Source organism: Grampus griseus, assembly GCF_964374135.1.
Source record: "Grampus griseus genome assembly, chromosome: 20".
NCBI lineage: Eukaryota > Metazoa > Chordata > Mammalia > Artiodactyla > Delphinidae > Grampus > Grampus griseus.
Window position 1 is genome coordinate 5563541 of NC_139014.1, and position 27072 is coordinate 5590612.

At 53.7% G+C, this 27072-nt stretch overlaps 1 protein-coding gene across 1 annotated transcript in view; it reads right to left on the reverse strand.

The window, feature by feature from the left end:
- The window catches only part of SDK2 (sidekick cell adhesion molecule 2), a gene marked incomplete at both ends in the record, with an annotated part of 262118 nt that overhangs the window by 61503 nt on the left and 173543 nt on the right, over nt 1-27072 (reverse strand). The window contains 13 exons of the mRNA XM_082679157.1: nt 94-209; nt 752-933; nt 2571-2711; nt 6471-6618; nt 7571-7707; nt 8046-8222; nt 12660-12762; nt 13692-13859; nt 15494-15610; nt 16133-16327; nt 17954-18037; nt 18165-18355; nt 20344-20455. Of these exons, the coding sequence (XP_082535283.1) occupies nt 94-209; nt 752-933; nt 2571-2711; nt 6471-6618; nt 7571-7707; nt 8046-8222; nt 12660-12762; nt 13692-13859; nt 15494-15610; nt 16133-16327; nt 17954-18037; nt 18165-18355; nt 20344-20455 (1871 nt within the window). The remainder of the gene's footprint in view (nt 1-93; nt 210-751; nt 934-2570; nt 2712-6470; nt 6619-7570; nt 7708-8045; nt 8223-12659; nt 12763-13691; nt 13860-15493; nt 15611-16132; nt 16328-17953; nt 18038-18164; nt 18356-20343; nt 20456-27072) is intronic.

A 27072-nucleotide genomic window follows, 5' to 3' on the forward strand; every position in this document is an offset into this window, starting at 1 on the left:
CTCCCCCTTCCTCGCCTTCTCCCTGCCTCTGTGGCCTGCGTCCTTCCGAGAATCTCCAGGCTTCCTCTCGGGGCAAGGAGAGGCCTTAAGTACCTTGTAGCCCTGGTTGATGCCATTGATGAACTGGGGGCTGGGGGCAGTCCAGGTGAAGCGGATGGTCGTGGAGTTGGTGGCTTCTGCATGCACGTTGCCCGGAGGGACCGTGGGCACTGGAGGAGAGCAGAGAGGTAGGGGTGTGTGTGGAGGGGGCACCGTCTGACTGTCCGGCCCGGTTAAGCAGCGAAAACACACGAGGTCTGCGGACCCTGCTTTACACCCCTCCCCCCAGCTCCTCCCCTGCTGCTACGGAGACTTCAGATGCCCTCTTTCTGCAGATTAGTTTGGGCTTAATGAAACCAGTCTGGCCCATTTCACAGGTACCCACAAATAAAAGTGACGGATCTGAAAATGCTCAGGGTGGTTTTTAGGTGCAACGCTAAATGTAAGCTGTTTCATGATCCAGTTAATGGGTAACTTTGCAGAAGGTCCCTGTATCCCCGAAGCCTCTGCATTCATCACACCCACCCCAACCTCTTCATCCATCTTTCCCTCCGTCCTCCCACCCTACAGGGTAGCTGGGCACAGCATGTGACAGCCTAGGACTGGATAAAACAGGTGACATGGTTGAGGCAGTCAGGACTGGACAGTCAGGACCCATCAGGCACGGAGAGGGGGAAGTACCAGCTCCTCCACGGCCACTGTCCCCACCCACCTCCCTGCAGTGTCCACTCGGTGACTTTGCTGCTGTAGACACCCAGTCCGGCGCTGTTGTAGGCGGCCACCTCGATCTCGTAGTTGGTCCAGATGATGAGGTCCTCCAGCAGCAGGTTGTTGACATCAGCATCCGTGATGTTCTTAAACTGGTACCCAACAGGCAGCCCGGCCAGGCAGTACCTGAGAGGAGAAAGCCAAGATGCCATGGATTGGAGTCAGCCTGCTGTCCTCGTGCCCAGGAAGCTGTCTGTGACGGTGGAAACCCACATCCATGCTGCCCAACATGGAACCTGCTGGCACTTGTGGTTTTTGGGCACCTGAAACGTGCTTAATGTAACCGAGGAACTACGTTTGTCATTTAATTTACTTTTTTATTAATTTAAGTGGCTGCAAGTGACCAGCAGCTACCCCACGGGATAACGCAAGTCCAGGGGATGTGTCTGGACTCTTCTTTTTGAGGGGGGAGGAGGACATTGGTAGGATAGCTAGCCATGGATGCTGAGAGCTCCTGGGAAGATCTCACGGGTCTAGCTTTGAGGGGTCGCTGATCAGAGAGTGGTCTCCAAAGGTTGAGCTCATTTCCTTTCTCCTTCTAGGAGAAGGGCTCCCTCTCCTGACAGCCATTCACTGAGGTGGAAAGAAAAAAACCTGAGGCTACGTACTCTACCAAGTTCCACCTTCCACTGGAAAAAAGAATGCAGGGTAATAAAGAAATGGGATACGTACAGGCAAATTCTGGAGGATGGATAGCTCATAGGAGAACAACAGTGCACACATACTCTAGCGTCTAACTATGGGGAAATCAGAGGCCCCAACTTATTCTGATGCTTCACAAAACCCCACAGCAGTGGTTCTCAAAGCCTTAGCGTGCATTAAAGACACCCGAAAAGCCTGTTGAAACACAGATTGCTGGGCTTATCCCAAAGGTTCTCATTCCACAGGTGAGGGGTAGGACTTGAGAATTTGCATTCCTATCAAGTTCTCAAGTGATGCTGACGTTGCTGGTCCAGGGACCACACTTTGAGAACCACCACCCTTTAGGATTCACCAAAAAGCCCATGACGAAATTAACCGATAACAGAGCAGCCCAACCAACAGTAACTGCTTCCAAAATCGGGGAATTCCAGTGCTGTGAGTGTACACATTCAGGAAAGAGACGTGTGAAGTTGCCTAGCATCTTGCAACCAGCCAGAGTTCAGAATACTGACACGAGTTCTCAGAAGTTTCAAGTAGCAGGCTAATTTTCTTTTATGAATACCAAATTTTAGTAACAACTTAGTAATACACTTTCAGGTTACCAGTAAAGCACCCATAGTCAAATGTAAAAATAAAAGGCTATATAACTGGGCTCCACTGGGCAGTAGGGACCAAAGACAGGACTTCCACTTTTTAACCAGTTCTTGGCCTAGTAATTCGTCCACTCATTGTCTGTCCTGGGGAAATCTGGCCTGCTAGAATATTCTTGGTTTCCCAGGTGGTTGGTCCCCTGGATAGTAACGTGTCTCCGTGTAGCCCTACTCCTATGTAGCCCTGATGTCTGGCAGACCTGCCATCCATACAGGCTTAAGGAGGCTACATTGGATCTCCTCTCTAACCATTCCTATTGTTTTCCAAGGCTCTCACTGCTGGAAGTTCTTCTAGATGTCTAACTTCAATTCCTCCTACTGTCGTGTAGGCATTTCTTGTTGCCTGGTCCTTGTTGATGAAGAAGGACCTGCCATGAATCTGCTCTGTTTTCCAATCCACTCCCTGACCCTCCCTCATCTCTTTCCTCTTGAGTCTGGGCGGCCCCTCCTTTCCCTGGTGCGGACGCCTACCTGATGATGTAGCCCTTAAGGATGCCATTCTGGTGGCTCTCGGGAGGTGGCTGCCACTGGATCATGATGGACTGGTTGGTCCGGCCGCTGGCGATGACATTCTGTGGAGGGGCCGTGGGGGGCTCCTCAGGAAGGGAGACCCTGGATAGGAAAACACCAAGAATGGGCAGGGCTTTTCACTCCTAGTCTCCACGGTAAATACAGGAGTTTAATGGGATAGGAAGAGGCCCCACCCTGCTCTGTCCCTGGATGACTCTGCACAATTGCTGTGTGCTTTTGGGCTAGTCACTTAACTTCTCTGAGCTTGCTTCTTTACCTGTAAAAGCAGTATCATAAAGTCCACTCTCCTGCTTTATGAGTGGTTGAAGCTCGAATGACACAATGTATATGGAAGTCTTTTTAAAACACTGTAAAGCATCAGATATATGTAGTTTCTGTGCGGTTGAGGGACACAGGCCTTGGTTTCCCATTTGTCAAAGAAGCTGCTGTCGGGGTTGATGACGTCATGAGTGTTCAAGTATTTTAGAAGCAGGAGTGTCAAATACTCACCTCCCAGTTACCAGCTGGCGGTGAACTTGAACCACGCTTCCTTTACGAAGCAGCTGAGCCCCGGCAGGGGTGAGGCAGGCCGGGTAGGGGTGGCGTGGCGTGTGCGTGAGAGTTTGAGCATCCCCGCGCCCCCCGAAGCCCAGTGCTACTGCATTTCTTTCTCTGGCATGGCCAGGGGACACAGCATTCCACTTCTGTATTTTTCACATAACTGACATGCATCCATTAACAACAAAAGTTGATTATTTTTGATGGATGTCTTTCCCGTTTTATGTTTTTGTTTCCTGATGGATAGCTTTACCAAAACATCCTGCACCCTCCCATGGCTTTGTAAAGCCTAAAGTGAGGGTAATCTAACCTTTTACTTGCTGACTCAGGACGATTCATTGAGAAGATGAATCAGCATTACACAGGGAAGCCCGAAGGACTGGAGAAGTTATAGGATGGTTTCCCTACACTTCGAGGTTTCTTGTTATTGGGATTTCGTAGCTCTGAAGGATTGGGGCTATGTCCATTTTTTTCCCCTGCACCACCTCTCGTGGTCCAAACGTGGCCTGGCACATAGTAGGTGCTCAGTAAACAGTGAATGAATAAATTCTCCTATAACTGCTTTCCATGCCAGGCTGTTAGCTGTCACTTCTCCCTCCTGTTAGAGTGTCACAGCCCCTGTGCCATCCCCCTCGTAAAAGCCAGAGGGATTCAAGCTTATTGGAACTGTGGGGAAACCACAATGATTGATTTAACCCAGTGGGGGGGGTCTGTGTACACACCAAAGAGCATCTTTTAAAGAGCAAAGCGCATTCTTGGCTCCCTTAGCAAGTACTGTTCGCTATTTCTATTTGCTATTATTTCTGGGCTCTCAATTCTCTTCCATTGGTCTATGTGTCTATTTTTTTTTTTTTTTTTTGGTTGCAGCTTGCAGGATCTCAATTCACCAACCAGGGATTGAACCGGGCCACCGCAATGAAAGTGCTGAGTCCTAACCACTTGACTACCAGGGAATTCCCTATGTGTCTATTTTTATGAGTAGCATACTCTTTTGGTTTACTATAACTTTGTAGTATAGTTGGGAATCAGGAAGTGTGGTGCCTCTGGCTTTGTTCTTTGTTCTCAGGATTGCTTTGGCTATTTGGGGTCTTTTGTGGCTCTATACAAATTTTAGAATCGTTTTTTACTATTTCTGTGAAAAATGCCATTGGAATTGCGATAGGGATTGCATCGAATCAATGGATGGCTTTGGGCGATATGGACATTTTAACAATATTAACTCTTCTCAATGGGAAAAAAGGATAGTCTCTTCAATAAACGATGTTGGGAAAACTGGATAACCATATACAGAAGAAGGCAATTGGACCTCTATTTTACACCACTCCCCAAAGTGAACTCGAAGTGGATTAAAGACAAACTTAAGACCTGAAACTATAAAACTCCTAGAATAAAACATAAGAGAAAAGCTCCTTGATTTTGGTCTTGGCAGTAATTTCCTGGATATGACACCAAAAGAACAAGCAACAGAAGCAAAAATAAATAAAAGTGGGACTATATCAAACTAAAAAGCACCTGCACAGAAAAAGAAACAACGAAATCAAAAGGCGACATAATGGAATGGGAGAAAATATCTGCAAACCGTGTATCTGACAAGGGGTTAATATCCAAAATATATCAAGAACTCATACAACTCAACAGCAAAAAACGAAATAATCTGATCAAAAAATGGGCAAATGAGCTGCATAGACATTTTTCCAAAAAAGACATAAAAATGGCCAACAGGTCAATGAAAAGGTGCTCAACGTCACTAACCATCAGGGAAATGCAAACCAAAACCACAGTGAGATATTACCTTACGCCCATCAGAATGGCTATTATCAAAAAGACAACAAATAGGGCTTCCCTGGTGGCGCAGTGGTTGAGAGTCCGCCTGCCGATGCGGGGGACGCGGGTTCGTGCCCCGGTCCGGGAAGATCCCACATGCTGCGGAGCGGCTGGGCTCGTGAGCCGTGGCCGCTGAGCCTGCACGTCCGGAGCCTGTGCTCCGCAACGGGAGAGGCCACGGCAGTGAGAGGCCCGCATACCGCAAAACAAAAACAAAAACAAAAAAGGCAACAAACAACAAGTGTTGGTGGGGATGTGGATAAAAGGGACCCCTCGTGCACTGTTGGTGGGAGTAAAAACTGGTACAGGGAGGGACGATGGGAAACAATATGGAGGTTCCCCCCCAAATTGATAACAGAACTACCACGTGATCCAGCTACCCCACTTCTGGGTATATATTCACCCCAAAGAAATGAAGACAGGATCTCGAAGACATATCTGCACTCCCCTGTTTACGGCAGCATTATTCACAATAGCCAAGATATGGAAACACCCTAAGTGTCCGTCAACAAATAAATGGATAAAGAAGATGTAACATAGCTATACAGTGAAAGATTTTCCAGCCGTGAGACAGAAAGAAATTCTGCCATTTGCAAAAACATGGATGGACCAGCAGGGTGTTATGCTAAGTGAAATAAGTCAGGCAGAGAAAGACAGATACTGTAGCTCTCACTTATACGTGCAATCTAAGGGAGCTGAACTCAGAGAAATAGAGGAGGTGGGGGGCTGGGGAAGATGTTAGTCAAAAGGCATAAATTTCCAGTTATAAGAATAACAAGTTCTGGTGATGGAATACACAGCATGGTGATTATAGCTAAGAATTCTGTATTATATACTTGAAGGTTACTAAGAAAGTTGATCTCACATGTTCTCACCACAAAAAGAAACGGTAATTATGTGACAGGATGGAGGTGTCAGCTAACACCACGGGGGTAATCATTTTGCCATAGAGGAGTATGTCAAATCAACGCATTGTACACCTTAAACTTACAGAATGTTACAAGTCAACGATATCTCAATACATCTGGAAAAAATAAAAATACACATAAAACAATAAAGAGCAAAGCACACAGCTTTGGGGCATGGGATTGGCGTCACTATCATTCTGACCTGATGTCTTTTTTCTCACTAGAGGAGGCTGCCTGTTCTATGGGGGTCTAGGCGGCTAGAACGCGCCTCCTACACAAGTGGGTGTTAAAACGCGTGAACTGCTGTTTTTATTAAACTTTCATCATTTTAAGAAAAGCTTTGTTGGAGGCTTCGTGGGGTCTGGCACCACGCAAGGCACTGCGTACAGAGCTCCGTGTAGACCCTAGACGTCTTTGGAAATTCACGTGCGTTTAACAATGATGGCAACCCATGGGGATGTACAGCAGAATGCGGTTAAGTCTTGGAACTTGCATGGCGCACAGTGAGAGGGACAACTCAGCTGGGTTAGTGAGTTGAGCCCCTGACAGACACCCACCCGGCTCCCCTCACCTCTCTGTGTCTTTGCTGAACTGTCCTTTCCCCACGTCGTTGACGGCACAAAGACGGAACTGGTAGGAACGTGCGGGAACCAAGCCCTTGACCATCACCGAGGTGGCCTCGGGGTCCACGCTGGCCAGGAGCACCGTCCAGGGGGCATCTACAGGGACAGAGGGTGGAGGCTGAGGTAGGCATCTTGGGGGTGCACGCTTCTTCCCCCTCCATTCCCGGCAGGGGTCCAGCCTCGTTTGGGCTGGCAGGGTAGTACCTCCCCAGCTTGGTCCAGTAGAGGCTGGTCACGTCATTTTTCTGGGTCCCCCTTAGCCCACATGTCCCAGGGGGTTGGGGGGTCCTGGGGAGGGAGCAAGGGCTCATGGGAACTGAGAGGCATTTGTCTTTTCTATCTTTTTTGTTTTTTCTCAAATTGATGAGCTCTAGCAAACTGTATTTGAAACACCACTCAAATGATGCCTGCTAATTTTGGAGTTCATGGCTTGGGGATGGAGGATAAAGATTAAAAAAAAAAAACAAAACTAATGGCCAGGGACTTCCCTGATGGTGCAGTGGTTAAGAATCCACCTGCCAATGCAGGGGACACGGGTTCGAGCCCTGGTCCGGGAAGATCCCACATGCCGTGGAGCAACTAAGCCCGTGGCCACAACTACTGAGCCTGCACTCCAGAGCCCGAGAGCCGCAACTACTGAAGCCCGCGCGCCTAGAGCCCGTGCTCTGCAACAGGAGAAGCCACTGCAATGAGAAGCCCGCGCACCGCAACGAAGAGTAGCCCCCGCTTGCCCCAACTAGAGAAAGCCCGCGCGCAGCAACGAACACCCAATGCAGCCAAAAAAATATATATAAATAAATAAATAAATAATGATTAAAAAAAACCCAACAGAAAACAAACAAAAAACTAATGGCCAGTGTCTTAGAGGCTTCTGGGTGGCAGGTCCCAGTCCAGCCTGTGTGTCATCTCGTTCAATTGTCACACGACGGCAGGATGCCGTGGCTCATTTTACAGATGAGGGAGCTGGGCCGTCCAGAGGGTTGGCTCAAAGGCACGGAAGTGGGGTCGCCCTGGCTGTGGTCGGCGGAGGGGGTGGGAGCAGCCTTACTGTTCTCCGACATCTCCAGGACGTAGCGGATCAGCGGGCTGTTGCCGTCGAAGGGCTTGGCCCACGTCAGGTTGACGGCCCTTCTCTCCGCGGCGCTGAGAGTCGCCACTGGGTGCTCAGGGGCATGAGGCAGCTGCCTGGAGGAGACAGGTGTGGCGGGGCCCCCCCGTGAGGTCTAGAATCAGGTGACACCCAGGACTCAGTCTGAGCTCCCATGATATCTGGGGCTCGGCCCCCGAACCCAGCCTTTGGGGCCATCTAGCTGGAGACTCTGTGCACTGGCTTTGGAGCCCACCTGGCCAAAGCCATAACCCAGACTCCCCACCCTTGACAGGGGCCGAACTGAGCTGGCGAAGGCCTGGAGGATGCTGGGGTGAGGTGGGTGGGCTCAGGTCATACCTGGCCTGGTGGCCTGCCTAGACACAGCCTTCCCTTTGCTGCCTGCACCCCTTTACCCCCCGGAGCCTGCCCTCACCTCACACGCAGGTGGGCACTGCGAGAGTCGTTGCCTCCGGCTGAGAGCACCCGGCAGGTGTAGGTGCCGATGTCCCCGGACCACGTCTGCGAGATGTGCAGGGAGCCGTTTCTGTCCAGACGGATGCGGGGGTTGCCCTCCACGCTCAGTGTGGCCCCATCCTTCTCCCAGACGTACCTGAGAGTAAGAAGGACCGCTATGTAAAGAGAGGCAGGGAAGGCAGGGTGGGGGTGCTGCTGGGGTGGGCACAGCCCAGGGCTGGTCTGGAGCAGGGAGCTCCAAAGGTGGGCAGGGGGCAAGCCCCCAGCCACAGCGGGGGCACCTGCAGCCCATCACGCCTGCGGGTGGGGCCCTTGGTCCAAGAGCGTGACCACATCATTATCCACCGTTCACACCTTCAGTTCAGGTTCAGGTCACAGCCTGGTCGCTTTTGGCCGGAAGCCATCACCAAGCGGTGCAGAGTGGACAAAAGGTATCTTCCAAAGAGGTTAAAAGATTAGGGCTGGAGAAAGAATGAACGTCTCCACGTAGACTACACGTGGGGATTAGTTTTATGACGGGAATCATCAGATCAATGCATCACTGTGACAAATTAACTTTGGCATCTAGAAAAATCACTTTAGCTTTGGTCAGTCAGTACAAAGGGGGACTTGAGAAACTACACACGTGCCCGTGCCTGACAATGAGCAGTACCTGCTCTGGATCTGCCCTGGAGGAGACACAATCATTGTCATGAAACACACAGGGTGCCAGCTCCCGGGAGGATGCTGGGCTGCTTCCCCCAGGGAAGGGCAACCAGGGCAGGAATGCGGTCGGGCTGGGATGCTTTCCTAATAACCCATCAGTCGCTCAATGAAGGGACAGGGTGATGGGGCTGAGTCACAAGGCCCTAGAACTCTCTGGGTTTAGGGAGTGTGAGATGGCTGGGGAGAATGAGCCTGTAATATATATATATATATTTTTGCGGTACACGGGCCTCTCACTGTCGTGGCCTCTCCCGTTGCGGAGCACAGGCTCCGGACGCGCAGGCTCAGCAGCCATGGCTCACGGGCCCAGCCGCTCCGCGGCACGTGGGATCTTCCCGGACCGGGGCACGAACCCGCGTCCCCTGCCTCGGCAGGCGGACTCTCAACCACTGCGCCACCGGGGAAGCCCTAAATAATATTTTATAGTCCTCAGGAGATCAAAGATGTGCAAAAATATTTAGTTATAAGGACATTCAGAATGATATTTCTTAACATGAGCAAACATTCAGAAACCATCCACATACCCAGCATTAGGGAACTGCTAACAAATTCTGTGGCATCCACACAGTGGAGGACTGAACAGTCATATAACTGACAGAGGAAGAGATTCACAACAGGTTCGTAAGGGAAAAACCAGAGTAAAACACTGTTTCTAGTTTTTTCAAATGACACCCAAATACTACTCTCTCTAGTGAAAGGAAACAGATCAATCTCCTTTTCTGCTTCCTCTCTCTCCATCCCTCCCCATGGTCTTTGGTTTACCTGTATTTTCTATATTGTCCTCCCAGAACGGATACCTATTAGCTGTACGATAAGAAAAAACAGTAACAGTACTGATGAATATTAACAAGGTGGCCTGTTCGGATTCAGTCTAGATCTGGGTTCAGATCCAAACAGAAGCAATTCTGGAGGCCTTTCATGCTGCCACCTACACCTGCCCAGCCTGCGTCCCCCGGAGCCCAGCTTTATTCTGAGGATGTGTAACCAGGATTAAGTGGCTACCACTTTAGTCTGCTTTGGTTGCTCAAATCCTTTCCAGTCTGTCTACTCAGGGAACCCCTGGTATGTTTCCTGCCGCCAGAACAGGGATTTTTAATTCTGGCTACACATCAGAATCACTTCGGGGACTACTAAAAAAATACTTAAGTCTGGGGCCCACTCCACCCCTAAGACTCACCTCAAGGAGGTGGAGGGCTGCCGGGAAGCTCCCCTCCCCCAAGGTGATGGAAACCAGGCGTGCGTGGGAGATGTCGGGGTGGCCTTGGCCACAGATTTTGCCAGTTTGGGGGGATGATGGACCAATTCTGTTCCCTCCCCCATCTAAAAAAGATTGTCCTAGATGGGTAATTCCACTCTAAGGCGAGGACCCCTCCAGTAAACTGGAACAGTGATTTCCCATCTGTAGTTCACTGGCGGTCCCGGAACGTGGGCCTGCAGATATATTGCAAAGGGTCCCTAAATCTCTCTGTTCACAAGAATTGTTCAGAGGATGAATAAAATGTGCAAATTTTCCCCAAGTATTTGTAGATAACATTTTAATAAAATACCAATTTATTTTAAAGTTTTACTGACTTAATATAGCTTTTTGTTACAATAAAAATTTGCAATTAATGGATGCTAAAGTGATAGCAGCTATTTATGTATGGGTCTGAGACCCACAACAGTGTTCTATGGGGAGAACATGTGGGTTCTCCTGGAAGACATTTTTACACTTGGTATATTAACTTTTTAAATAAAAATCTAATAAACCCTGGGATAAGCATATTCTAGATTATCTGTTGGCCACGTTCTAACTCCGTCTATGTGATTTCAAGGCTCATGTTTCTAGATTATCTGTTGGCCATGTTCTAACTCCGTCTATGTGATTTCAAGGCTCATGTTTCTAGATTATCTGTTGGCCATGTTCTAACTCCGTCTATGTGATTTCAAGGCTCATGTTTCTAGATTATCTGTTGGCCATGTTCTAACTCCGTCTACGTGATTTCAAGGCTCATGTTTCTAGATTATCTGTTGGCCATGTTCTAACTCCATCTATGTGATTTCAAGGCTCATGTCTGCATTTGATGATGAGTATCCTAAAGGGCCAATGTTTAACGTTTAATGAGGTGTTTCTCCAACCGGGGCCTGAGACAGATCCTCTGAGAATGGGTGTGGATCTAAAAGCCTAGTACCCTTGAATGTAAGGCGGTGCAGCCACTGTGGAAAACAGTATGGAGGTTCCTCAGAAAACTAAACGTAGAACTACCAAATGATCCAGCAATCCCACTCCCGGACATATATCCAGAAAAAACTATAATTCAAAAAGATACATGCACCCCTATGTTCACAGCAGCACTATTCACAATAGCCAAGACATGGAAACAACCATGGATGTCCGTCGACAGAGGAATGGATAAAGAAGATGTGGTACATACACACAATGGAACATTAGCCATAAAAAAGAACAAAATAATGCCATTTGCAGCAATGTGGATGCAACTAAAGATTATCATACTAAGTGAAGTAAGTCAGAAAGAGAAAGACAAATACCATATGCTATCACTTACATGTGGAATCTAAAATATGACACAAATGAACTTATCTACAAAACAGAAACAGAATCGCGGTCATAGAGAACAGACTGGCGGTTGCCAAGGGGGAGGGGGTTGGGGAAGGGTGAACTGGGAGGTTGGGGTTACAGATGTAAGCTTTTATACACAGCCTTTACACAACAAGGTCCTACTGTGTAGCACAGAGAACTATGTTCAATATCCTCTGATAAACCCAAATGGAAAAGAATATACATACATATGTATAACTGAATCACTTTGCTGTACAGTAGTAATTAACACGACATTGTAAATCAACTATACTTCAATAAAAAATAAAATAAAAAAGGGGAAATAAAGCAAAAAAAAAAAGTTGTGGTACCCTTGCCTCCAACCTTGGTTTCCGGGGTCCCATTTGTCACGGCCATACAGACTGTCATATACCCAGTGGCCACCAGGTGGGGTCCCAGGACACAACTGCCTCCTGAGCAGAGCGGGCCGTTACTCCAAGTGGCATCAGTGCCCGGCCCTTCCAGCTCCGTGCCAGTTGCTTTGGCAGTGACATTGCCCATAAAATAGAGAAGCAGCACGGAGGGAGTATTTATTTCTAAGGAAACAGTGACGTTTTCCACTCAGCATCCCAGAGCTCAAGGGAGAGCCTGAAGGGACCATTTTGTTCCTGTTTTAGTTCCAGGAAGTGTCCTTGTGCCCAGCCTGGGAGGGTTCCCAGCTTTCGTGACTTTCTCGGCTTCTTCTGTGCTCCCTGGCCTCTCCAGGGCGTTCCACGGCGGGACCTGGTTCCCTCCAGGCCAAGTGGCTGGCCGAGGTCTGGGCTCCCAAGGAGGATGGCGGGGGTGGCCCCAGGCTGGGCCTCTGTCCCTCACATGTGTCCCTTTGAGGGTCACCTCAGGACCCTTTCCCTTCCCAGCCCTGTCACTGCTCCCACGCCTGTTTACCCAGACCCCCCTGCTGTCCACGCTGTGGGCGGAGGGTCTAAGGCCGGGGGGGGGGGGTGGTGCTAGCAGGGGGTCCCGAGCAACCCGGAGCCTCCACCTCTCCCCAGACAGATGCCTCTTTCTCATCCCTTCCCTTCCGCCTTCCTCCACTCCCTTTCCTCCACTTCCTCACCCCCTAGCCCCTTCCCCTCCCCCCACCACCCTGCCCAATTCAACTCAGGCTGGTCAGTCCGACAGGCATTTACTTAGTATCCCCCATGTCCCAGCCCTGCACTAGCTCTGCACGGGCCACACTTACCCGTGTAGACACTCGCCCAGCAACCAGCTACCCCCTAAAGCTGCCCCTCCCCTTTTGCTTACAAGGGTCCACAGCCGAAAGAGTACCTGACAGTCACACGGGGGTCGTGGGTCACTCCACACATCATGGAGGCCTGGGTTCCCTTGATGACGCTCTGGTCCTGGGGGGGCTTGGTGATGCGGGTCCGGGCTGAAAGAGAGCAGGGAGACGGCGTGGTGGGAAGGGAAACAGGTGGGTCCCACACAGACAGGTGAGATGCAGGTGTAGGGGAGGGGGACCTTCAGGTGAACGGCACCCGAGTGGCTGAATTCTACGGGTGGACTGGTCTGCTGTGGTCAATGTCCCAGAACGTTAAGAACCACGTGCTTCCACGGTATGGGATTCTTGGAAGCCACGATCACAGTGGGGGCTCTTTTAATTTTGCTCCCACAAACCCACGCAAGGGATGAAGAAAGATCAGGGCTGTGTTCCCAGCACACCAGTGGTCCAGCCAGGGTAAAAATAGGATCGTCTGATTCTGGGTCTAATGCCCACCATCACCCACCAGGCCCCTGGCGCTCAGCCTAGAAGGGCGGCCCACACCTACGTGTGGTACCAGATCCCAAGTGGTACAATCTGAGGGTGGGAAGGGGCTTGGGAAGTTGCCCCAGAGCAGGGGTCACAAACCACAGCCTGGGGTCGAGCCCAGCTGGGGGCCTGGCTGGGTAAATTCCCCCGTCCTGGCACTCAGCCACACCCGCTGGATTCACCACCGTCTACAGCTGCTTTCTTGATGAAACAGAGGAGTTCATGGAGCTGTGACAGAGACTGTTTGGCTCACAAAGCCTAAAATATTTACTATCTGGCCCTTTACAGAAAAAGTGTGCTGATTTCGGCCCTAAAGTCTATGCCCATCAGCTCTCTCTTCTCTCAGCTTGGCCGGGCACGGCCAGAGCCTCGCTCACACGGCATCACCCGCGGGACCTTGGCCTTCCTGTGGCCTGTCCTCTGCATTGATCCATCCAGGTCCTTCTTGTAAGACGTGCCGGCTGGACAGACACGTGGATGTGGAGCTGCAGGGGCTCGCGCGCGCTCAGCGCCAACTAACTAAAGAGCTCCCGCTTGCCCTTCATACTCACCCCACACAACCAGGTCGGCCGAGGCTTCGTCGACCCCCCGAGAGTTGGTGGCCAAACAGGTGTAGGTGCCGGCGTCGGAGGTGTGCGTGGGGCTGACGAGCAGGCTGCCGGATTCCAGGAGCGTGAAGCGAGGCAGCTGGACTGAGCCGCTGGCCAGGATGCGCTCCCCTGGGGCGACACGGGGTGGGGGGGGATGCATGGGTTCAGGCTGCCGCCCTGGCACACTGACATCGCCAAGGGCCTGGATGGCACTCCCACCCGTCCCCGGCCCGTCTGGGGCAGGGTGAGCTCAGGCAGGCTCCCAGCTTCAGAAAGGCTGGAAGGGCCACCGGTGGGGGGATGGTGGTGGCAGCGGGGCTGGGGACCAGAATGGTTTCTGACTTGGTGATGGACACAAGAGCACACGGTCACAGAGTGGGTGGCCCAGAGCCCGGGTCTCCTGATGTCTCTCCACCCACCGCGCTGTCTGCCCTTCACCAGAGGAAGCCAGCACTGTCTCTTGACGCTGCCGGGCACAGCCCTCGGAGGCAGCTGGCACCTGGGCTGGGGGGAGGGGACAGAGAGCTCTGACAAAGTGGTGACAAGCATCCCGTGGGAGGATGCTTCTGGAGAGTCACCTGCAGGGGAGCGGAGGAAAGTGATGGGTGGGAACAGTAAGGGGTGGGGGCGGAGAGGGACACATAGGGCGGGGGCAGCCCTTGTCAGGACAGACCTCCCTCTGCAGTGGGACCTAGGGAGGCCTGGAAAGAGGGAGAGGGAGGGAGGGAGGGAGGGAGAGGATACGCCGTGTGTGAGTGAGTCTGAGAGTGAAGGTTTTCGTGATTGTACCTATTTTAGAGAAAATCCCACCTGTCTGTACAGAGGGGACTGTCCATGTGCAAGTCTGGGGGTGAGCGGGTCCCTCTGCACACACGTGTGGGCATACTGAACAAGTGAGCGTGTTAGGTGGGTGTGTTTACTTCTGGGCCTGAGTGTGCTCACACTCCCCCCACCAATAGTGATGGGGTATCTACTGTGTGTCAGACTCTGTTCTAGGCCCTGGGGAGATAGCAGGGGACAAAATCGAAAGCCCTGACCTCGTGGGGGGCCAGGCAATAAGCAAAACCAACGTGCAGACGATCTTGCGTATTAGAAGGTGGGAAAATAAAGCCGCGGGGGGTCGGGGGAGGGCCTGGGTGAGTCCTGTGGAGAAGGTTCATCTGAGCAGAGGCCTGGGGGGTGTGAGTGAGTGACTGTGTGTGTGTGTGTACATGTGTTGTGTCCCCGGGGAGGGCTGTGAAGGTGAGTGTACAATGCAGAGTGTGGAGGAGTCACGCGGGGCGGGTGGACCTAGGTAGACGGCTTGGGCTTTGGTGGCTCAGGTGTCGGGAGCCCCGCAAGCTGCCTGCGGAGCGGGGATTGCCTCCTACCTGTACGAACAACCTTCACCGGGCTGTTACATCAGCCATCCTTGTTTGGGCCTCCCTACTTCCCAGGCACAGAGCAGGCCCTGCGTGAGCATCCTCTCGTCTAGTTTTCATGCCACTCCCAGGTATGCGTCCTACTGTCCCCATTTTACAGATGGGAACCTTGAGGCTCCAAGGTCACAGGCCTCACAAGAGGCAGAGCTGAGCCTTGAGCCCGGCAGGGTGGCACGTGGTACCTACCGTCGTGTGAAAGAAACCGTCTTGGGTTGTACAGTGCACAACCTTCCCAACTGTACATAGGAAACCCCACCCGGCTGGCTCCAGAACTGAGCCCTGAGGACTGCCCTAGACTTTGTCACGTGGCCACACCCTCCAAAGCAGATCTGTCTCAGCTACCTTTCTGCCAAGTGATGGCCGGCCGGGGTGCCCCCGAAGTCTCACAAGCCAGCACCACTGACATGCCGTCAATCACCGTGCTGTCCAGGGGGCCCCTGGTGATGTTGGGGGCGATGCCTGCGAAGGGAGACAGTGGGGCCTCTTAGGCACACCCCAGGTCCTTGTTCTGCCCTGCCACTCCCGCTGGCTGAAGTGGGTCCCTCTGCAGGGAAGGATGCAGGTGTCCTGACAGGGCCCCAGCATTGGGAAGAAGCCCGGGAGGCCCACGAGGGGCTCCCCTTACCACCTGCCCCGTGGAAGGACCCAGGTGACACCTGTCCCCACCCTGCCTTGATTCTCAAGTCTCCATTTAGGGGAAACTGAGGACCCCCAAGGGCAGCTGACACCCTCCATGACAAGGTAAATGGGATTCATCCTTCATCAAATGTGAAATCGAGGCTCTGGTTTGTAAAAGAAAAAACGGTGCTGGCTGCAGAAGCAGCAGGTGTCACTGGCCAGAGCCACCCGGCCCCGGGGGACAGCCTTCTGGGATCCTGTCTCTGCACCGCACAGCATCCTGTTCTCAAGAGGCCCCTGGCTTGGAGGAAAGCTGCGTCCTGGGCGGGAGGGGCTCGTGCAGGACAGGAAAGGTCGACTCACTGGTGACGGCCAGGTAGGTGGAGGTCTGCACCTCGCCGGCCGCGTTGCGGGCGAAGCACTGGAACATGCCGGTGTCGTCGGGCACTAGCCCGCTGATCTGCAGGCCCCCGTCGCCTCGCTGCCGGAAGCGGCTTAGCCTCCCCACCTCCACCACGGCCGAGTCCTTGTACCAGGTGATGGAGGGTGGCGGCACACCTGTGGGAGATGAGCGCCCACCGTCAGCCGCCCCTGAGGGATGCCCAGGTAGAGGCTGAGGCAGCAAGTCCTCGGAGGGGGGGCGGGGTGTCCCTGGGGTGTCTTGGTTTCTAGAACCTTCTCAGAGGTGCCACTGTTGGTCTTGGGAGCGGGGAAAGATTTTCTCAGAGGGACAGTTCTCAAATTCTCATCGAGTAGGCATTCCAGGAAAATTTAAAAGATTCTGGGGTTAGTTTAGCTTGGAAAGGCTGAACTGGACAAGCTATATTTTTTCTGCAATATTTAGCAGAGTCTTTTGTGTGCTCTGGGAACCTCCAACTGGGCTTTCACAAACCCAGGTGACCAGAGAACCCTGTGTCAAGGGGCAGGCGGATGGGATCAGCGTTCCTTCGGAAGCCCCTTCCTACCGGGTCGCACAGGGAGGTGAATGGGGCTCCCCTTACGCCTCAGCCTTCCCCAAGCTATGTCCCCAGCCTGGCATGCTCTTCCCATAGGTATCCCCTGGCCCTCTCACCTCTCCCACTGCGTCTCTGCTCAAATGTGACTTCTACAGAAAAGGTCCCCAAACCCCGTTCGAAAGACCACCCCGTGGCTCCGAGCCCCCTCAGCCTACTTGTTTTTCCTTCCCAGCACTTTTCAACCCTGACGTCCTCTAATAGTTCATCCAGTCCAAGCAGAGCCTTCTTTCACATTGTAACATCTCAAATCAGGACGTGTCTTACAATCGACAGCATGTCATAATTTAATTGGCAGTCCCTTTTCTTTCTTAGAGGCACATGAAATAATGGGGCATCTTACAACCCATGGCATTTTAGATGAAGTGAAATACGCTCTCTTTATTTGCTTATTGGTTTGTCTACCTTCCTCATGAGAACGTAAGTTCTGTAAGAGTGGGGATTGGGCTGTTTGGTTCAGCCTGTGTCTCTCCAGCCCCGAGAACAGTATCGGCACATGATAAGCCCTCCAAAACCTTTGTTCAGTAAATGAACGGATCTCTGTCTTCCCCTGGTGTGGTCTCAGAACCGGGGTCAGTATCCCCCCTCCCCCTCCACTGGACCCTCTCTCCTGCCTGGGCTACATTCTCCTCTCTGTTCAATGTCAGACCCTGTCCCGTCATGCACGCTCTCCCCTATCATCCCATCATCCCAGATTTCACCCTGGTTTCGGGGTGCCTTTGAGCTCAGTGGAACCTGAAGGGGGGGGTGGGGATGGGAAAAGTAGAAAGTCTGCAAGAATTCTGACAAGGCGGGGTTAAGTAAAAATGGTGGGAGGAGGTGAAGCAAAATGGCCCAGACACCAGGCAGAGATGCACTCAGTTCTGACATAACGATAATTTGGCATTGTCTACGACTCTCAGATTATGGGCAATTTAGGTCTGTCACCTATCCTGAAATTACGGTAATTTGGATTCATTTGTAACCTTCAAGTTATGGTAACAGGGGGTTGATTTCCAGCTCTGAGATTATGGTAATTTGGCCTGTTGTTTCCTGGGGTGTCTGCCTACAGCCAGACTGTCTCTCTGCTCAGTGATGAGAAGGATGAGAATTTAGAAAAGTCCATGTCAGGGACAGGAGCGGCTGAAGGTCCGGGGGTCCCTGTCCCCCTCCATCCACACCACCGTGTTACCTTTGGCCCGACAGGGGACGTCCACCACTTTCTCCATCTCTGCTGTGATGTGTCTCTCTGGCTCCTTGACAAACTGAGGCGGTTCTGCAGGAGGGGGGACGGGGGGGGTGTCAGAGCTGTGCTCCTGTTGGTATGGCCACCGTTTGGGGGGTCACCCTTAAGTAGGCCCCAGCCATGCTTGGGGGACCCCAGCAGCCCCACCCCGTCTCACCCAGCACAGACAGGTAGGCGCCACGGACGACAGAGGCGGCACTGCTGCCGCGAAGGATGGCCTCACACTCGTAGTAACCGGCGTCGCTGCCCGTAGGGTTGGGGATGGTGAGCCGGCGGTTGTAGTCGCTGATGCCGCTGGACAGCAGCACCCCATCCTTCTTCCAAGTGATGTGCAGCTTGATCAGGGGCCTGGGTGGGGGGGGGTGCGAGGGAGGCAGGCCATCAGCCACAGAGACTTCAGAGGCCCGAGAGGCAGGGCAGGGCATGGTAAGGACTGCAGGTCCGGGGCCAGGCTGCCTGGGTTTGCCCACGCCCCTGACACTTTCTAGGTGAAGCCGTTGTTTGGCGCGGCTCCTCCAGTGCTCTGGGCCTCAGTTTCCTCGTCTGTGAAATGGGGGCAACCGTGCCCACCCGGGGGTTGTGGCGAGGGTGGATGGGTTCACACAGGACCCGGTCCCGGGGGTAACTCGTGCTCGGGGGCTTTCGAGAGCAGAGAAGCATCCTTTCCACACATCTCCCTTTCTTCTGCTCTGCTCCGCGTGCCGTGCCCCATCCCATAGAAGTCAGTGGGTAGGAAAGTGTGAAAGGTGAGCGAAAGTGACAAGTTGAAATGGGAGGGAAGCACCCAAAGTTTGGAGATGGGGAAACAAAGGCAGGCAGGTGGACATACGCACCCCCAACTCTGAGAGAGGGCTGAGGGTGTGAGCTGGGCCTCCTTTCCTCCGTCACTGACCCCGGCTCCCCAAGGACCCCTGAGCTGGGGTTGGCCCGGCTCTCCTGTTTAACACCTGATGGATCCCTAAGGGCGGATCTGCCAAAGTGGGGTCCGTGCTAGCTCCCCGGGGGCTCAGAGGGGTCCCATGAAAAAGGGGTTTCATGGTAGAGTGAGTTTGGGCAGCCTGGCCTGAATGGTGTTATGTAGGTTCTTCTCTGCTCCCTTAACGTGCTCTGTTGCATCCTGGCGGCCTTTCCCCTACTTGTGAGAAACTTGGGTTCTGAGAAATGTACTTTTATGTATTAAAAAATTTTTTTTGGCTGCGTTGGGTCTTAGTTGCGGCACGTGGGCTCTTTCGTTGTGGCGCGCCGGCTTCTCTCTAGTTGTGGCATGCGGGTTTTCTCTCTCTAGTTGTGGTGCGCGTGCTCAGTAGTTGTGGTGCACGAGCTTAGTTGCCGCACGGCATGTGGGAATCTTAGTTCCCCGACCAGGGATCGAACCTGTGTCCCCTGCCCTGGAAGGCGGATTCTTTACCACTGGATCACCAGGGAAGTCCCTGAGAAGCGTACTTTTAGAAGCACTGCTACAGAGACACGCTGTCCGGGAAACTTCAGCTGGGGGTGACCTTGGGGTCACTGGTCTAACTGCTCACTCCATCACATTGGATCATCTTTCTGGAGCACTTAGGAGGTGTCAGGTCGGGCTGGCTCCAGCATTCTACCTGCATGCCTCACTGCTGAGGTAAGTGCTGCATCATTTCCCATTTTATAGCTGAGGACACTAAGGCCCAGAGGCTGGCAGTGAGCATGGGCCCGAGGGGTGGTGGCTTGTTGTATTGCAACTCTGCTATCGGTCAGCTGGGTGACCTTGGGTAGGTTGCTTGCCCTCTCTGGGCTTCAGAGTAGTGACACCTACGTGGGTAGCTGTTGGAAGAAAGGAGGTTTTGTGGGAGGGCATGTAGCACAGTGCCCACACACGACCAAGGGAGAGAAGTGAGGGTCGTACACAGCTGAGAAGGGGCCGCATTTGCACCTGACCCCAGGTCTACCCTCCTGCAAAGTCCATCACGTGACCTGTCTCCTAGCACAGCTTTCCTCTTGCCCATGCCTGCACGCGAGGAGGGCACTGCTGGCAGAGGTGAGCCACCCATCTCCAGGCTGCTCTGAATGTTGGAAGTATGAGTGGATCCCCCACCAGCCCCAAATATCCTGGGCTGGGATCTGCTGGCCCGTAACTGCTGCCACGCCTCGAGGCGTGGGCTCTCCTCTCGGGCGGGCCCTGCTTGCATCCGAGGGCTCTGTGACGGCCCACCTATCACCCCTCCTCTAGGCTAAATACCCCATCTTCTTTCATGGGTCCTCACGTGACACTTCTGGGCCTGTCTGAATTCCGACTGGTCTCCTCCAAGCCCACAGGTCAGGAGCGCTCGCTGGAGTTAAAGTGGGGAAGGGGCACTGCCCACCTGGCATTGGCCACGCACTCCATGGTCACCTCCGAGGTCCCGGTCACCACGCTGGTGTTCTTGGGAGGAATGATGATGGTTGGAGCGATGGGGTCTGCGGGGCCCCCTACATCTGGAGAGAGGACAGGTGTCAGCTGGGAACAGTGGCCGGAAATCCCACCCCCCTTTAGAGGGATGCCACGGGAGACCTTTGTCCTCACGGAGGGGGGGCAGGTGGCCATGGGGCAGACGCCCCAGCAGCCCCAGAGCCGAACCTCCAGACACGGACCCCGGGGTCCCTTCCACCTCCTCTGCTGATGGGTCTCCACACAGTGTCCAGGGAGAGTGCACTGGAGACCTCAAGACCTCTCCCGCTCCTCCGGCAATGCAACCACTCCCTCGTCCCCATCCCCCCGTCCTGGTTTTTTGTCTTCAAAATCCTTCCCTCCACGTGCATTTATCTTGTTGGCTTACTGCTTCATTTGCCACCTCTTCTACCAGAATGCAAACTCCCTGTAGTTGGCTGAACACTGTCCCCCAAATCCAAGTCCATGGCAGCTGTGAATGTCACCTTATTTGAAAATAGGGTCTTTGCAAGTGCAATCAAGTTAAGATGCAGTCCTACTGCATCAGGGTGGGCCCGAAGTCCAATATGATGTGTCCTTATAAGAAGAGGGAAATTTACACACAGACCCACAGGGGAGACGGCCAGGTGAAGACAGAGGCAGAGACTGCAGTAATGAATTATAAGCCGAGGAACATCAAGGATTGTCCGCAACTGCCACAGGCTTGGAGAGGCAGGAAAGGACCCTCCCTTACACCTGTCAGAGAGAGCATGGGCACGCCGACACCTTGATTTCAGACTTCTATGCGAGAGTAAATTTCTGTTGTGATAGGTCACCCAGTTTGTGGCCCTTAGGAAATTAATACATTCTATGAGGCAGGAACCTCATTTGTTTTTGCTTTGGACTGAATTGTCCCCACCCCCACCCCCATTCATATGTTGAAGCCCTAACTCCCCTGTGTTTGGGGTGGGGTCTTTAAGAGGTAATTGGGTTAAATAAGGTTATATGGGTGGGGCCCTAATCCAACAGGGTTAGTGCCTTGGTAAGATGAGGAAAAGGCCCCAGAGCTCTCTCTCTGCCATGTGAGGACACAGTAAGAAGGCAGCCGTCTGCAAGCCAGGGAAGAGAGCCTTCAGCCAAAACCAACCATGTTGGTACCTTCATCTTGGACTTCCAGAACTATGACAAGTAAATGCCTGTGTTTGAGCCCCACCGTCTGTGGTATTCTGTTACGGCAGCCTGAGTCAAGACAGTCCTGTTTGCCCCCACTTCCAGAACCATGCCACACAGCACACAGTAGGTGCTCAAATACATCTGTTAGGTGAACGAACGCATGGGACTGGAGCTATCGTTGTATAACTTCCAGGGTCGACGATTAAAATGAAAGAGAACTTATCATGACTGGGCTTTATTAAAGCAAAACACCCCAAAAACACCCCAAACTCTCCTAACAGAGGCAGGAGCATTTCCTTTGTTATATTTTTTGAGCTCTTTAAGAAGTGGCCAGGTTCTTAACTTTGTGGGTCAGCACAGGCCCAATACTGGCAGAAACTCCAATATTCTCTGTACACCTGCTCTATGGCTCCCAGAAATACAGCCACCAAGGACTTGCTCTCACAACAAACCCATCCAGGTGGCCCCTAACCGGGAGGCTCTGGAGGTGCAGGCCATAATGAAACACACAGCCCCCCAGGCCACAGCAACAGGACATGCTTTATGGGGACGTCAGTCCACCCCAGTCAGCCCCGGGAAGGGTTTTCCTGCCGGGCCTCCAGGCCTTACTGGGAATAAAATGTAAACAACAAACTAAAATGAAGGGGGGAAGAAAGGAAGCTTATAAACCAAAATGACTGCAACAATGTAAGAGCCTCATGTAGGCGCCATAAAGAGCGACAGGACTGAAAGCTGCTGACGTCGCTGAGTCCATAAACGTGTGCCCCACGCTGTCTACCGCACGCCGCGGTGCGCAGCTACGGAGGCCCAGACGACGGGCGCACGAGGAGAAGACAGACAGTTAGAGCCCCACGGCGTCATGGGTAAACAGAGCCCTCGGAGTTTAAAAATAGCAGGGCTGCCCCCCCACCTCAGGGCTGCCTTGTTGGCTCTAGGAGGTTAAAGGGGTGACTGACACCCACCCAGGGACCCTGTCCTGCCCAGATCCAGGTGGCTGCTTGCAGGGTACGAGGGAAGGGGCCCCGGATGCAGTGAAGGAGGGCCTGGCGGTCAGGAAGACCTGGCCCAAACTCTTGCTCTGCCCCAGGCGTCCTGGGCGTGACTCCGGCTGGTCACCTCATCCCTCGAGTCTCTCAGTTTTTCTCAGCTGCAGAAAGGGGGTAGAAATCACCGCCTCTCAGGGTTGTGTGGGACCAGCTCCCGACTCAACAAGTCTTTTCTGGGTAAGGGCTCTGTGTGAGCCAGACTGTGTACCAGGCACCAGGGATTCCCTGCTGAGTGAGATGGGTGGGGGGGGTCTGTCCTCATGGCGTGCAGTCTGGGAAGAAGTCAGATCCGCGCTTGGACGGCTAAGAGATTAAAGGTGCACATGACGGGTGTTGGAAGGAGGGTCCTGGGGGGGCACGGCTAAGCTGCTCTGGGGTAAGCGCAGAGTCCCTGGCACACAGTAGGTGCTCAGTAGATGGCGGTCCCTCCTCTGGGGACTTGTCTGCCTGAGCTTGGGTGGGGGGATGTTTCCTTGCTTCTTCCCTCCACCGCCAACCCAGCCTGGACCAAGTGATGGAGCCAGAGGCTACCAGGAGGTGAAGTCATGGACTCTCAGGGGCCTCTCGACCGAGGGAAGGAGGACACACGTGTTCAGGGCTACAGGAGATCAGGCAAAGCCTCGAGTGCTCCCTGGGGACTCACAGGAGATGGGGGAACTTGAGTGGAACTCAGAGAAGCCAGAGGAAGAAGAACATTCCAGAACAGAAGCGCTGTGTGAGTGAAGGTGAGCTGAATGGGGGGAGCCGGAGGTAAATGTGGGCGCGACGCCGGGGTGGCCTCAGAGCGCTGGGATGGATGAGAGGGGAGAGCCCCAGAGCAGACGTGACGGATCCTGGCCCACATGCTGCCCCGTCCCCAGCCCACCCTCCTGATTGTCAGTGCTTTTCTTGCCTGAGCCCAGAGGTGTCCTCAGAATCCTTCTTAACAAAGCACCAACAATGGATCAGAGCTGGCCGATGAGGTGGATCCCATTTTCCATCCCTGCTAGGGGGAGTAGATCTGACTGGGAGAAGTTGGGTCAGGGCCAGATTCCTGAGAATTTCTAAGCTGGGCTATGGGCTGGAAGTCAGCCCTAGGTGGGCATATTACACGGAGGGGTCGACAGACACGAGGAAAGGATGCCTGGACATGGGGCCCCCTTTACAGAGAAAAGTTAAGCCCAAGGGGAACAGGTTTTCAAAGAAGGGAGATGGGTTGGGATTTTGTCACCCTGGGGTGGAGATGGCGGTGGGATGTTGGAATGAAGGTACTCAAGGGGGGACATTCAGGAACACGAGGCAGGAGCCCCGGGGGGTGACGTGCCCGGAGAGAACAGGAGGGTGGGGCGAGGGGGACCCCGGGGACCAGGGGTGGGGGAGTGGGAGGCACAAAGGGCAGAGAACCAGGCATCAGCTAGTTCACATCAGGGGAGAAGGAAGCAGGAGACGGGAGAACAGGGGGAGACACGCAGGGCTGAGGAAGCTCAGGTTACGGGGTGCCAGGGAGGGGGGTCAGTGGAGCTGAACGTCCTGAGCGGTCGGGAGAATCAGGATGCAGGAAGTGGGTTTGCCACCAGGAGGTCACCAGTGGCAGGGGCTGGAGAAAGCAGGGGAGCCGGTGGCAGCCATGACCGGGAGGTAAAGACTCGGGGGGGGGGTAACTTCTGAAAAGTCTCGAGGTGCCTCTCAGGGGGCGGCAGTAGCCAAGAGGGAGATCTGCTTCCCTCTGGGACGTCTGGGGAGCTGTTAACGAGGTGAGCTTGGCAGCCAGGGAAACATGGTTCCATTCTCGGGTTTGCGCATCATTAGTGAATGTCGCCGGGAAGTAAATTGCTTCACCTCTTGGGCCTGTTTCCCCCGCTTTTGTAACTCGTGGAGGGGAATGACAGACTGCCTCCAGGGTTTGCTGTAACGATGGAGCACCAGAGTGCCGGCTGGTGCCCAGCACGTGGGGCGGCGGAAAGGGAGGCTGTTGGTGTGGTGTGGAGGCAGAGGGGGACCGCTCGGGTGGACCCACCCTCGGCAGGACGCACCTTTCTAGCAGGCGCTCCCTGCAGGGAGGCCTGTACTGACTCAGGGTCTCGGGAGGGCCAGCCAGGGGGACAGGGACAGCCTGGCCATGCTCAGGCACTGCTCTGGACAGCGGGGTGAATGGGGCCCTAAAGATCAGGCAAGAAAACCACATGCAAACCAGAGCAAGGACGGGCATCTTCCGCATGAGCTCGCGATGTGGACGGGGTCCTGGGGCACGAGGAAGCTTAGGGGCTCCCCACATGGGGGCAAAGTTGGGTCTCGCTGCCCCAGGACGATTTTGATAACAGGCGCGACGGGGGACACCCACTCTGGTCCATTCTCCCCGAGTCATCTCATCGAATCCTCTTCCCAACTACACTTTGCCACAGGCGAGGAAACTGTGGCTCGGGGACCACGTGACGGGGCCACGGGTCAAGTGGGTGGGGAGCAGGGAGGCGAGCTGCTCCCCTCTGCCGGGCAGGCTTCCAGGCACTCGCGGGCCCAGGGCAGACCTACCCTGTCCAGCATGGGCAGGGGTGGGGCGAGAACCACAGGTGGCTACGAGCTCTTGAAACGTGACTGGTGCCCCTTTGACGCAATGGGATTTAATTTTACCTAATTTACATTTAATTAAAAGCGGATCCCCGAATCAGTTATTAGAACCGATTAGAACACTGTATGTGTGGAAAAACTTGGGCATACGATCCCACCTTTCCAGCTGTAAATTTTATGAAATCTAAATACAGATCACGTATTTCAGATGAAAACCCAGCATCCAAATTGAGATGTGCTTTAAGTGCAAAACACACACGGATTTTGAAGACTTAGTAAGAAAAGGAAACCCAGTGTAAAGCGTCTCGTTAGTATTTTCTCGATCATATGTTCAACCGCTAATATTTTGGATATGTTGGGTAAATAAAATATAATAAGATTAATTTCACCAGTTTCTTTTTCCTTCTGAAAAAGTGAGGTCAGTGGCAAGTTTTAAATTACGTATGTGCCTCATATTACAATTCTATTGGACAGTGCAGCTCTGATTGCCATCCAGTGGGACCATCAGCCAGGTATGAACTTTTCAAGAGCTGTGACAGTCCGTGTGAGGTCACCTGGGTGACACCTGGGCAGAGGGCAACTGGGGGCAGGGGGTGTCCCTGGTCTTTGCTCTCTCCTTCTCCATTTCTGAAGAGCATGGATGTCCCCTGAGGGCTGTTAAGAGGCTGAGCTGACCTGAGCAGAGGAGGGAGGAAGGGGGGAGGGGGGAGAGCAGAGGGAGAGGTGAGGCTTGGGCGAGACAGATGAGGGGAGATGCAGCCGGTGGTGGGCGGAGAGGCAATTGTTCCTAGGAAACTGGCCGGCAGGCCGGCAGTTGGGGGATTTGTGTCAGTGACAGTAACTGGGATTTGAAGTGCAGTCACTCGTGGGAGGAGAAATTAGCTGATAAGCAGCTGATTTCGCTCTCAATCCAGTACAAATCACCGTGAGAGCAGGTGGAGGGGGGTGATGGGGTGGGGGAGAAACAACAGGGGTGCGGCGGGCGAGGCTTGGGCACACATGGGGGTCCCAAGGGATCCTGCCTGCCTCTCTTGGGCCAGCCGGAGGGCTGGGGGAGGCAGCTGGGAGTGAAGAGCCCGCCCAGTTGGCCAGGAGAACAGCTGGTGCAATTCCCACCAGGAGGAGGGTGCCAGGGGACGGGCTGGGGGACGGTCTCAGGGTCAGCGAGTCACCCAGGAAGATGCCTGGCCTTGACTCGGACCGTGAGCATCCCTCCCACTAAACGATTCAATTCCATTAGCCTCTCTAAGCGCTGGAAAATACATGGGGACAGACGTCTCTCTGACGGTTACCTTCCTTTCCCTATAGAAACAGTAGCCCCAGGTCATGGGCTAGGCCCCAGGTTGCCGGGACGAGACTGAGACCCTGGCCCAGGTCAATGTCAGAGGTTATACCCGTGACCTTGATAGGTCGGTATCCAGACTGGAACTCTGCTCCCTGCACCCAGGTTTCTTTCTGGGCAGACAGGAATGTGCTCTGGGGGGAGGGGGTCACTGCACGTATGGGAGGGGCTTCTGCTGGTGCTCAGGAGGTCCGGGAATGGGCAGGTCGGGACTGGAGAATGTTCCGGGCTTTCTGGGCCCTTGAAGACAGAGGCTGGGATCAGAGGAAGGACACGGGAAGGTTCCGAGCTGGCGGACACCCTTCTCTTGCTGCTGGCGGGTCGTCCCAGCAGGACCGCGGATGATAAATGAGGCTGGCTTTCGGAGCAGCAGTTGTGCAGATGTGGAGGGACGTGACCATCTGGCTCCCCCAGCCTGTGTGGCTGCTTGGCCGCTGCGGGAAGCTCTGGCCTTGTCCCGCGTACTCTGTGAGCCCCCACCCACCTCTCCATCCCAGGGATGGAGAATGGAGGGAGCGGGCCGGGGAGAACCAGGCCGGGGGGGACACCCCCAGCATCTCCATCACCGATCGGAAACCTG